Source organism: Psammomys obesus, unplaced genomic scaffold (assembly GCF_907164565.1).
Source record: "Psammomys obesus unplaced genomic scaffold, mPsaObe1.curated_primary_1811, whole genome shotgun sequence".
Taxonomy (NCBI): Eukaryota; Metazoa; Chordata; class Mammalia; order Rodentia; family Muridae; genus Psammomys; species Psammomys obesus.
The window spans coordinates 28955235-28969190 of record NW_026596079.1 but is presented as its reverse complement, the minus strand read 5'-3'; the positions used below and the strand labels follow the sequence as shown (position 1 = coordinate 28969190).

At 35.6% G+C, this 13956-nt stretch overlaps 1 protein-coding gene across 1 annotated transcript in view; it reads right to left on the bottom strand.

Moving 5' to 3' along the window:
- Window positions 1-13956, bottom strand: part of Csmd3 (CUB and Sushi multiple domains 3) — a gene marked incomplete at its 5' end in the record, with an annotated part of 1006505 nt that overhangs the window by 499607 nt on the left and 492942 nt on the right. Inside the window, one exon of the mRNA XM_055626685.1 lies at window positions 1943-2125. Within this exon, the coding sequence (XP_055482660.1) occupies window positions 1943-2125 (183 nt within the window). The remainder of the gene's footprint in view (window positions 1-1942; window positions 2126-13956) is intronic.

Genomic DNA, 13956 nt, shown 5'->3' with positions numbered 1-13956 from the left:
TAAATTAGTTCATGTTGTCACCTCATGAAATAAATGATCCACACACAGATCAAGAATTGAGCAAGTTCAGAAACGACCCATAACTTCATGGATTTGGGTAGGTATTTATAATGTACCTATGACCATGGTTTTATAGGTGTAGTGAAATTTTTAGGCAACATTATCTTGCCCACTGTCATATGCCCAGAGAAACTGCTTTTAGTAGTTTTATTAAAATTACAAAGTAATTATGTATGATTCATAAATTAATGCAATGAATTTATAGTCAGAAAAATTTCCAAACGGTTTACCTTTGTTAAATTTTATGATTATCTTTTTACTATTTATCTGGATTTATGTAAGAATTACATTTATATAGTCCTGATTTATTCATCTACATCTGTTCAGGCAAGTGCATTTAAAATTAACTGTTGCCTACACATAAAATATTAGATGAAATATTTTTATCACTTACTAACTTATTGGGTTTAATTGAAAATAATTAAAGATGTCCAATGGTGGCACTTGCTTATAATCCGAGCACACAGGAGAATTGCTACAAATGAAAGGCTTTCTGCAGCTATGGCAAAGCTATTCAGAGGGCACATGAGACCCTATTTCATACAAAATAAAATGTTGACTAGATATGAATTTTTCAAATTGCTTTTAGGGTTAATATTCACATCATTTTTACAAAGCATTCTAGCATCTGATAAAAAAGTTTTTGATTACTTTTTTTATTTTTTGGGCTGGGATGTGGCTCACAAAAGAACACTTTCCAAGCATACCCAAAGCCCAGGATTCTACCTTGCACTAAATTTTCCCTTCATTGTTGGTGTCATTCATCACGTAAGAGGTTTTCCATTATTAAAGCAATATTATCTTTCTGGACGAATGCTTAGAATAAAAGAATATCAATTAAAATAGATTAAGATTTTCTTGTCTCAAAAGGATTGTGCAGGTGACCTTTATTATTGATGAGTACTGGACCTCCACTCAAAGAGTCCTTTAGGAATTGGATCTGTGTATTTTCCTCTGAAAAAATAGTTATATAATGATGATTATTTACTGAACATAAAAGTATATAATAGACAATATTCATGTTGTTTGTTTTAACTAAGCTGAAAATTTAATGTATTTTAAAAAATATGTTCTTGTAATCTTAGCATTTTATATAAAATAAACATTAATGGATTAAATGCTGTGAACTCTATACCTTACTGTGAACACCTCCATGCAAATATAAATAAAGGAGTTTACATAGAAAAGAAGCCTTAAATATTTTAAAAGTTTTGACCACTCTGCACAAAAATAAAGTAAAAGTAGATCAAAGACCTCTACATAAAACCAGACACAGTAAACCTGTTAGAAGAAAAAGTGGGGAAGAACCTGGAACTCATTGGCACAGGAGACAACTTCCTGAACAGAACACCAAGAGCACAGGCTCTAAGATCTACAATCGATAAATGGGACCTCATGAAACTGAAAAGCTTCTGTAAAGCAAAGGACACTGTCATCAGAACAAAATGATAGCCTACAGACTGGGAGAAGATCTTCACAAATCATGCATCTGACAGAGGGCTAATATCCAGTATGTATAAAGAAGTTTTGATTACAAATATGTATGTATTAGCTTGTGAAATTAAACAAGCTTATATGAATTAGCTATGTCTAATTTATAAGAAATATGCCATATATACAGCCTAAAATGCCACCAACTTGTTTTGAAGAACACATACAATATATATATTTGCAATTTCCAAGTGAACTATGTTAACTTTATTTAAATCTGTATTGAAATTTATAATTTGGCATAAGCACACATGTTAAAGATACTATCACAAAGTGCTACTCATTCAAAAATAATTACTTGGTTCCAGCTCCTTGCAATTAATTACAAAAGCAATTATATGCAAGGACAGGGTAACATATGCCATTTAGAAGCAAAGCATTTGGTACTCACAGATACAGATGGGTATATTTGCGGACCATTGATTATTCTCTTGACAAACAATGGATTTCTCTCCAATTAATTCAAACCCAAACTGGCATTCAAACCTTAAAACATCACGATTAGAAAAACCATCGCCTTCTCTGATTCCATATAAAGGTGTGCCAGGATCACCACAACTTTCTTTCTCAATTTCTGTAAAATAAAAGACAAAACTTAATTTTCAGAGATTACAGATTCATGGTACCTGCATTACAAATGTGCTCAACATGAACTTTTAATGTTATGATGCTTCAGAGATGAAGGATGGGTTCATTTTCCAGTCTTATTTTTATTTCTGCTGTGCCACCATTATGGACTGATTTAATAGTGTTCTCTGGGAACCAAATGGTGTATTCCTGTCAGACTGGAGTGGAGTCTGAAGTTATAACTAATTAGGGTGGCAGAGAACATGTACTTTAACAGAAGAATATGACAAGGTTTCGATGTTTTTTGTGCTTTTTACGGATATTCATATTCACCCACAAATATATCGACATGTGTTTGTCCAAATTTTTCTTATCATTTGCATATTGTGCAGGAAATTACCATTAGAGAATGAGGAAGTATTGTTACCATTATGATCATCTGCAATCAGTGGAAAACCTTTCCTATAAAATGAAATTTGGGTAATTTTTAGTTAATTCAACTGTTCAATAACAACAAAAATAATCTACTTAAGAGCAAAACTTGATTTGCAATTTGCTGAGATATATTCCTTGAACCAGTGTTTATTGGATAATTTGAAGGATGTTGAAAGTAAAATTATTTCAAGAGCATCATTAAGGTGTAAGCTTGATTCATATGCAGAGACACTCCAAAATGCAAGTGTGAAGGTATGATTGCTAACAGAAAATTACTGTGGTAGTTGTGCTTGCTAGTAGTTGTATTTAAACAAAACAAAATATGAATTAATTATTATTTAAATATGATTCTAGCTAATAAAACAAATATCTATAGAACACATAAAACCAATATATACATATCAAGTATATTCTCTGTGAAACTTCAATGCATAAATATATAAAGTGATATTCAAATTAAGGTTGACAAAGATAATTCCAAAATTGTTTATTTAATATTAAAACAATGAAAATCTTTTTAAAATAATTTACAGCACTTGCAATGGTCAGGGTTAGATTTCTACTACCTGCCTGGTAACTCACAACACCTACAACGCCACTCATAGGAAATCTGATGACCTCCTCCAGCCTCTAGAGGCACCATGCACACATGTGGCACACATGTATACATACATACCAACAAAACTTTAATACATGTAAAATAAAGTTTTTTTTTAAAAGAGTAACAAGAAAAATTGAATTTTTTATTAAAAGATGTTTAAGTTTATTCATAATAAGGGAAATGGCAATTAAAATTATAGTGAGCAATTATTTCCTTCCTATTAAGTTGGCAAAAGTCCAAGCATTTTATGAGTGTTGGCTATGAGGAAGATGCCATTCTCCTGCATTGCTGGTGATAATATTTTAAGTTAATAAAATGCATCGTATCTCCTACAATCCACCATTTACACATTCAATAATTTTTCATTATTTTGGAATTTGTCAATCTGTTTTGCATATTTTCATGCTTTTCTCCATGATTATATTAAATATAAAATATGTAAGACTAAAAACATTTGAAATCTGTATACCTAAAGAAACTAATCAAGAGGGAGGACTCTGGCTAAAATGCTCTATCCCCATCCAGAAAGGCAAAGAGAATGGACATCAGAAGAAGGAGAAAACAGGGAACAAGTTTCAACAGAGAGCCTCTGAAAGGCTCTGCCCTTCAGACTATCAAAGCAGATGCTGAGACTTATGGTCAACTGTTGGGCAGAATGCAGGGAATCTTATGAAAAAAAGTGGGAAATAGTAAGGAGAGGACAGAAGCCCCACAAGGAGAGCAACAGAACCAAAAAATCTGAGCACAGGGGTCTTCCCTGTGACTGATACTCCAACCAGGTAGCATGCATGGAGATAACCTAGAACCTCTGCACAGATGTAGCTCATGACAGTTCAATCTCCAAGTGGGTTCCATAGTAATGGGAACAGGAACTGTCTCTGACATGAACTGATTGGCCTGCTCTTTGATCACCTCCCCCTGAGGGGAGAGCAGCCTTATCAGGCCACAGAAGAAGACAATGCAGCCACTCCTGATGAGACCTAACAGACTAGGATCAGAAGGAAGGAAAAGAAGACCTCCCCTACCAGTGGACTTGGGAGGGGCACCCGTGGAGAAGGGGGAGTAAGGGAAGGATTGGGAGGGGAGGAGAGGGGGAACTACGGGGGGGGGGAGGGATACAAAGTAAATAAAGTGTAAGTAATACAAAAAAATTTTAAAAAAACTTCAGAAAATTTCCATAAACTCTTTATTTTTCTAAAAGTATTTTGAGTTTACTTATTTTGTCAGTATTATTCAATGACTTATTTTTTATCATTTATTATTATTATCATTTATTACAATTTATTCACTTAGTATCCCAGCTGTGATCCCTTCCCTCATCACCTCACAATCCCACCCAATCCCACCGTCCTTCCCTCTTCTCACCCTATGTCCCTCTCCTAGTCCAGTAATAGGGGCGGTCTTCCTCCCATTCTATTTGACCCTAGCCTATCAGGTCTCATCAGGTTTGGTTGCATTGTCTTCCTCTGTGGCCTCAAGGCTGCACCCCACAGGTGGATGTGATTAGAGAGACTGCCTCTGAGTTCATGCCAGAGAAAGCCCTTGTTCCCTTTATTAGGGAACCCACTTGGAGAATGAGTCCATGGGCTACGTCTGAGCCGGGGTTTTAGGTCCTCCCCATGCATGGTCCTTGGTTGGGGTATCAGTCTCTGCAGGGCCCCCAGTGGTCAGTTTTTTTGGCTCTGTTGGTCTCCTCTTGGAGCTCCTACCCACTCCATGTCTTTCTATCTCTCCCTTCTTTCCTAAGATTACCTGCTTTCTGCCAAAAGTTTGGCTATGAGTCTCAGTCTCTGCTTCAAAACCTCGATTAGTAGAGTCTTCTTCTTTTTTTTTTTTAACAAAACAGTTCTAGACTTGTTCTTGAAAACAGTAAATCCTTAGTATAAACCACAAATACTTATTATTCCTCTAAAACACTACAGTCCCCAGGAGATTTTATTACTGTTTAACCTAAGTTTAAGTGTTAATCACCATGTATTATTTTTCTTCCTGTTTGTATCTATTTTTAGTACCAAAGAAAGACGTTAGTGAATTTACAACTCTTTTTTAAAGCAGGATCCTTGAATTTTAAAACTTTCAAAAAATCACTCTATGAGTCTGATAGAGCTTTGAGATATCAACTAAGTTAGATGTAGAATTATTTTATGCGGAACTGATTTTAAATTTTAAATTTTAAATCAGTTCTATCGTTTTAACTTAGTTTAGATATATTTCTTTACAATCTACCTCTGTTTGTTTGTTTCTTTTTAGGTCACTAAGCTTATTATTATTATTATTTACAATTTATTTACTTTGTATTCTGGCTATAGCCCCCTCCTTCAACTCCTCCCAGGCTCCCCCTCCCTCCTTCCCTCCTCTCCTATGTCCCTCCCCTAGTCCACTGATAAGGGAGGTCCTCCTCCCCTACTAGCTGACTCTAGCCTATCAAGTCTCATCAAGACTGTCTGGATCCTCCTTCTCTGTGGCCCATTAAAGCCATCTTGCCAGAGGTAGGTCATGAAAGAGTAGGCAACCAAGTTCATGCCAGTGACTGCCCCTGCTCCCCTTACTAGGGAATCCCCATGGAAACTGAGCTGCCCATGGACTACATCTGAGCAAGGGGTCTAGGTCCTCTCCATGTGTGGTCCTTGGTTGATTCATCAGACTCTGCAGGCCCCCTGGGCTTATTTATTTTTGTATAGTTATATTGATAGCTCCTAAAACAGATACATTAATGATCAAAAATAAGTGTATATGTCCACATATATATATATATATTTTTTACTAAGGTTAGAGAAAGTTTCCTTCACATATTTTAAAAGATTATTTTATTGCTCTTTGGACACTTTATTGTGACAAGTCATATTCAAAGGTTGGGAATACATTATTGAATATTAGTTCTTCCTTCCAGAAGTCACCATCCCACTGAAGATTCACAAGCCTTAATCAATAAACAGACAACATAGTACATTTAAGAGAAAAGGTTGATCAGGAAATGTGGACATGGCAAAGCTTGTGATGCGGGGTGGTGGTGACATGCAAAGGTTTGCTACTACATATCTTCTATTAAGATGGTTTATTTGAGAAATGTAGATCATTCGTCTGAAAATGTCTCTAGAAATAACTCAAAGTTCCAGAGGAACTAAGTCAATCCCTACTGATAAGCTCCCAATGACATAGCCAACTCCCCCTTAGCCCCATTTGTAAATGTTCCATTATCTTTCCTGTATTTCAGTCCCACGAGAAAGAAAACACACACACACACACACACACACACACACACACACACACACAAACTGTATCTAAACTATAGTGACACATATTTAAAAATTGGCAAAGTCTATTCAGCAGAAAGGCCTAACTAAAAGCAAATTTGTTATTTCCTTCTCCTAGATCTTATAGGTCTTGTGTATTTATGTGTGTGTGTGTGTATTAAACATGTCCATGTGTGTATTATGCACATATATGTACATTATGCCTATATGTTTATATGTGTGTATTATGCATATATTTATGTATAATATGTATTTTATATAATGATAAAGTATATAAATATTTATATATAAGTATTATTATATACTGTGTATTTACATATAAATATATACAAATTATCATTAATTTTTTACTTATCTCTTTCCTTTCATGAGCATATTTCTACTTTACATTTCAATTGCCTGTATATATGGCTCAAAAAAGTGAGTTCTCAGACACTGTATATCCACTTATGACTTAATATGTATGTATAAATGATCGTGTATAAATGTAGAATTAACATGTAAATTATATGAGGTTATCAATAGATAAGCATTCATGAAATGGCATAGTTATACAGAACATATATAAATATCATATAATGACGATAATCCAGTTATATGTTTTGAAAAACTGAAAACTTTTCTAGAGGTATTTCAGTTGAAAAATATGAGTGTTAGATGCTTCTGTAAATTCATCTATTACTCTATGTTTTATATCCTTTCTCTATAGTGATTAAAGATTAAAGACTAACTCACAAGGACCCATCATTACAAGGATACTGTACTTCCTAGCTTTCTGTGGACAGCAATGTAGAGCTTCTCATGTAGGCCAACATGGGTGTAGTGATGTAGAGTACCATATGGAATTTCTGATGCCTTTTCCTTAACTATTTTATTTTTCTTAATTTTAATTTTTATTAATTACACTTTATTCACTTTGTATCCCCCATGTAGCTCCCTCTCTTCTCCCCTCCCAATCCCACCCTCCTCCCCCTTCTCCACAAATGTCCCCACCTTCTCTCCCCCTTCTCCACACATGCCCTTCACCAAGTCCGCTGATAGGGGAGGGCCTCCTCTCCCTCCCTTCTCATACCAGTCTATCAGGTCCCTTCAGGAGTGGCTGCACTGCCTTTCCCCATGTCCTGGCAAGGCTGCTCTCCCCTCAGGGAGAGATGACTAAAGAGCAGGCCAATCAATTCATGTCAGAGAGAGTCCTTGTTCTCATCACTATGGAACCCACTTGGAAACTGAACTGCCATAGGTTACATCCTTACAGGGGGTCCAGGTCATCTCTGTGAATGGTCCTTTGTTGGAGTATCAGTCCCAGAAAAGATCCCTGTGCCCAGATTTTTTTGGTTCTGCTATTCTCCCTATGGAGCTCCCATCCGATCCAAGTCCTACTATTTCCCACTTCTTTCATAAGATTCCCTGCACTCTGCCCAAAGTTTGGCAATGTCTCAACATCTGGTTTGAATCCCTTCCCTGCCTGTTTTCTAGGGATGATTATGTCCCATTATAAAAGCTGACATTATATCAAACAGCCATCTCCATATAGTTGACCTCTGACACTCAGATAAGTACATTTTCTGAATTTCCTTAGGTTCTGAATATCCTTAACTAGTGCATTAGTTTCTCTTCAGTTACTGTGATCAAACAGTGAGTAAATCAACTTGAGGATGATAGGGTTTATTTCATCTTTTCAATCCTCAGATCACAATAAATCATTGGAGGGAGATATTTGCATTTGCTTTATGTTACTGTAATAAACATCACGAACAAAACTCATGGGAATAAAAATGTTTCTTTTATCTTACAGGATATAACTCATAATCAAGGGAAGTAAGGGTAGGAGTTCAGGAAAACAACAACAGCACCAAAACCATGGAGGCAAGAACTAAAGAAGACACACAGAAATGACTCTTTCTGGCTTGCTCTCCATGGCTAACTAAGCTCACTTTCTTATACAACCCAAGACAAACTGCCCAGGGAAGGCACTAATTGCAGTGGGCTGTGGCTTCCCACAAACATTCACCAAAGAGAAGATGTCCTACTGGGTCCTGTGGCACATACCTGTAATCCCAAAACTCTGGGAGGCAGAGGCTGTAAATCTCTATGAGTTCAAGGCCAACCTGATCTACACAGTGAGTCTAGGATAGCCAAAGTTACACAGAGAAACTATTTCAGAAAGAAAGAAAGGAAAGAAGGACAGACGGAAGGAAGGAAAGAAAAGAAAATGTTTCACAGACATACACATATGTCAGTCTGATGAAGGATCTTCATTAATTTCCTCTTTTCAAGTGACTCCACCTTGTGTCAGGATGACAAAATAAAATGTCCTATAGAAAGGTCACAAAACAATATTATGGAGGTTTCCTATTCCAAGTGTGTCAAGTTTACAAAGCCACCACACCACACTTCATATCAACATACACCTGTTTCATTCAGGTTATGTCTTATTGATAAAATAAAACTTACCACAGAAAAAGTATTTCAACACAAGAAGGATTTATTTATTCTCCCAGTGCTTTTGGATTTTATTATTTCTTAATAATTTCCTCTCTCAAAGTGTAAAACAGGGCTGGGATTTCATTACCATATGGTGCTTCCATTAGGAGTAATGTAAGTATCTATGAATCATTTACAGCTAAATTGGTAAGGGACAGAGTTTCCAGTCCCCGGAATCGGAGGCAATGATCGCAAAGTAGCCCCAGTTTTTCTTCTTATTTCTCTTATTCTCTGAAAGAAGAGAACTAAGAAGAAAAAGAAAGAGGAGAAAGAGAACAAAATAGATGGGGGAAAGGGAGGAAAAGGGAAAGTGATGAGGGAAGACAGAGAGAGAGACTAAAATAAATGAGATGGTGAGGTTGGGAGGTCAGAGGAAATATAAAAAGAGGACTCTGAGAACAGTACTTTGAGAGCAACACTGGAAACATATGTTTAAATTGCAGAAGCTGAAATTTTTGGAAATGTCTCTTACATTACACTTTTTATTTATTTTTAGTTGCCAAGTTGATTTTGATCCTTGATGCCTAAAGTAATGTACTCTAGTTTTAAATTCCAACAGATTTTCTACCAAAGAGTAACATCTGGCCTTAAAGTGACATAGAACCATACATTGATTGTACTCTAACTTGTCAACGCTGACACGGTAATTCAAATATTTCACAGAGGATCCATGTAGGTTAAAAGAAAGAAAGTGATCTGTAAAAGTTGCAGTTTTGCTGATTCTTAACATTAAGAAGTCTCCTGGGAATGTCATTCCCTGAGCAACTGCCTTGCAAAGGTTGAGAAATACAGAAAAACACAGCTAGAAAAGACCTTGTAATTTAAACTATGTTCTCCCTTGCAGCATTTCAGGCAAATAAGACCACAGTCAACATTTAAAGAGATAGAGAAGGAAATCATAACTGCTTGGGGGAAAATAATGAGGGCTGTGTGTGAAATAATATAAGCACAAATTGTTTTACATTCAAGATGAAAACACTGGCATTTTGAAAACCTCCAGGTTAGGTACAAAAGCTCAGTAAAACAATACGAAAAATTCAGAATGGAGGCGAATTTACTCAGACCAGGGTGGCAATCTTCACAGCGCTGGTACAGAACACAGCCAGGTGTGAAAATCAGATACTCTTGTTAGCGAAAGGATCATAGGCATTTAAGCAAAGCTCACTTGTTAAGCACATTTTACTTTAAAATTATTAAACTTCTACACTTGGCAGAATTAATATCTTTCTTACTATGAGAAAAACAACATGATTGAGTAAGATGACTATAGGTAGTAATAAAATGTTCTATATTTTGAGTCTTTTCACTTCAGGAATATACTAAATGTTAAATAAATCTGCATATGTATACATATGTACTGAGTTTTAATATATGCTGGATACATATAGCAACACACCATCTGCTAACTAATACATAACTGTACAGTGTTATCTATAAAGGCAAAAATAATTTAGAAATAATGCTATTTTTTAATCTGTGTTATATTACATATATAGTTACATATTAAATTAGATATCATTAATCCATGTTTGTTGTGTAAGGTGTTGCTAATTTATTCCTTAAAACTATTTGTATTTTATCATTTTTGAGCTGAAATGACAAATTTAGAGGACACCACAATACCTTCGAGCATTGTCAATGATCACCTGCAAGGAGCTTGCACTCCTTCACATGTCCAGAATTTATTTTATACAGCACTTTGCTTCAAAACACTGATATTCAGACTTTCTTTTAAAAATGATATTCTCTGGGCTTTTATACACAACTCTGATCAACAATTTTAAGGTCATCATGTCCTGTTCCAGTAGAATATTTTGGAGTGTAAAAGAAGTCATGATTAGTATTATTACCATTGATACTATGTATTTTTTAACCCAACAAAAGGAAACAACTTTAACAATCATAAAACTGAACTATTGTTAATGTTATATTTCTTGAAACAGGACAATGGCCAGAAATATACCATATTGTGACAACTGCAAAATTAAGACAAGGTGTTCTAATTTGAATTTCCCAATTTTATAAATTTATTTCACACATTTCATTTATAAAACTATTTAATGTACTGTGGTTGATAAACTTTTCTGAGAAAAAACCAAAACCATGCTGTATAAGTGTTTTTGTAGAGAGGATTGAAAATCTACAATTATCAAGTTTAATATGTAACTAATTAATTTCACTTCCATATTTACTACTTGCCCACCATGTATGAAGATTTATATTAGAGACTATTGATATTCATAGAACTTAGTATCTTTTAATATATCAGAATATGCCACTTTGATGAATTGGTTATTTTGAATTCAGTGTACTGGAAAAAAGGCAGGTGCACTGTTTTTCCACTGAATAACAGATCATAAAGATATATATATAGTGTATACAATGTCTGCCTATATGTTAGCTTGCAGGCCAGAAGAGGGCATCAGATCTCATTACAGATAGTTGTGAGCCACCATGTACTTGCTAGGAATTGAACTCAGGACCTTTGGAAGAACAGATGGTGTTCTTTGCCACTGACCAGATCTCATAGCCAAACTTTGGGCAGATGCAGGGAATTTTATGAAAGAAGGGGGCGATAGGAAGACCTGGAAGGGTCTGGAGCTCCACAAGGAGAACGATAGGATCAAAAAATCTGGGCACAGGGGTCTTTTCTGAGACTGATACTCTAATCAAGGACCATTCATAGATAACCTGGACCCCTTGCACAGAGGTAGCCCGTGGCAGCTCAGTCTCCAAATGGGCTTCCTAGTAAGGGGTACAGGGGTTGTCTCTCAAATGAATTCAGTGACTGGCTCTTTAATGACTCTGAGGTGAGGGGCAGCCTTACCAGGCCATAGAGGAAGACTATGAAAGACAGTCCTGATGAGACCTGATAGGCTAAGGTCAGATGGAAGGGGAGGACTTTCTCCACTATCAGTGGATTGGGAAAGGGCATGGGAGGAGATAAGGGAGTGAGGGAGGGCAGGATTGGGAAGGAACAGGGTGGGGATAAAGCTGGGATACAAAGTGAATAAACTGTAAGAAATAAAATTATGCCTATAGTGAGTAATACCCCTTCATCCGAGGAAGACAACAAGAGTAAGCTTATGGTTGGATACTTGGAATTTATATGAAGCAAAGCTTCAAAAAGTTCCTCAGTTAAACATGACCTTCCACTATGTTTTCTTAACTTTTCTCTATGGCCGCACATTATGTTGGCGCTACTCAAACCCCTTTTTGTTGCCATTCTTTCACAGAGCTGCTGTTTCTTTGTCTAACAAGTGTTAAGACTTCTACCTTTGTGTTTTTTTTTCATATGTTCATTTCTTGTGAAGACTACTAATACTTCAAAAATACGCAGTTTATAAGTACTGCCAACAATCCAATAAAAAAAAAAACAAGAAAAATAAATTTCTAAATAACTTGGAGGCATTTTTAAGGAAAAGAGAATAGCCAATATCTCTTAGAGAAAACATAAATATTTAAGACAAGTACAAGCACTTCATAAGTCAAGTACAAGTTCTACCTAATTTCAACCATGAGGAATATGTGATTCAAATTGTTAAAGACTGATTTATGAACTCACAGTGACTCCTCTCTCTCCTGTAACTTGCCTTTAGGCTGTATCCTTAGCGCTGGTCCTGTTCTTTAAATTTTGAAGTGTATTCAAGAGAACACACAAGCATTTTTTCTAAGTTTGGTTGTAAGTGTTTCACTGCATGGGGTCAGAAAATGCAGAGATATGCTCAAGAGTAGGTTAACTTTGCAAACCTCACATAAATAGACCCAGTGATTATTTTAATGTTTTTTTTTTTTTTCAGGTAGAGTGTTCCTATTTGTCCAGTCATTCATTTCTTCATTCATCAACTCATCTGTTCATGTGTCCTTTCCACTAAACTTTTGGAAATATTACAGTGTTCCAATTTTGGGGACCATGTAAGTGTATAAAGCAGAACATTCTAGAAAGACATATGTAGATAGGCATTTAAAAGCAAGGTAGGGACTGGGAGGGAAGGAGGAATGGGGCTACAATAAGAATGGAAAGTAAATAAAATAAATAAGGATAAAAAAGTAAGGTGGGTAAAGTATTTTTAAAATGAGATAAATTATAGACTGGACTTAAAGTCAAGAGTTCTATATAGGAGTGGGAAACTGGTTGGGGAGCAGGGGTGATTCAGCAGATAAAATAATGGATGTGGGAGAGAAGACACAGGGTATCTACAAAGTATCTGCAACTGTGTAGATACTTTGACTTTTCTGAGTAGACAGTAGCTACTGCTGAAGCACTCTAGACAAATTGCACATATAGCCATACAGCCCGCACGTGGAATGAAATAAACGTGGTATAGAGTCAATTAAAAAGACATGACCCTGCTGTCGTAAGAGCTTAGAGCCCAGTGACAGCCAGTCACATGAAAGTGCGAGGGAGCACTCCTCTTATAAGGAGGCTTTATATAGCATTGTTCACCTGTGACCTCACTTAACCCATTCATTTTTTAAACATTTTCTTTTGAAGTACCTTGAGTGAAAGAACAAAGTGAAATATAGATTTTCGTCTAAATCTCTGTAGCTACCTGTTTAAAAGAGTTTGCAAGCAAGGGAAGATCAATATTTTTTGAACTATAATAGCATCAAAGTAAATGGATTTTTGGTTCGAAAGAATGATTCCTGCTAGCAGCCCAACAGCTGCCATCAAAAACTTCAAAACACTATTGCTCTTACTGTATCTACCAGATGGTAGAAGAACTTATAATTATTTGAGGGCATAGCTTTGTATAGCTATAAGGCAGGTAAGAAAAATCAGAAACTCTAACTTATGACTATAAAAGACCACATAGAGAAATGGCAAAGTGCAGCAAATGAACAGCATATGTCTTTGGATTTAAATATAAATGTGTTTAAAGAATATTAGTTGTTATAGAATTGAGTTCCCAAACTATCCATACAATCTTAGCCTTAAATCAACACTGAGTTTCATACATGATACTAGACAGATTTAGTCTCTTCCACCCAAAATAGATAGTAATATATATATATGTATATATATATATATATATATATATATATATATATATATATATATAT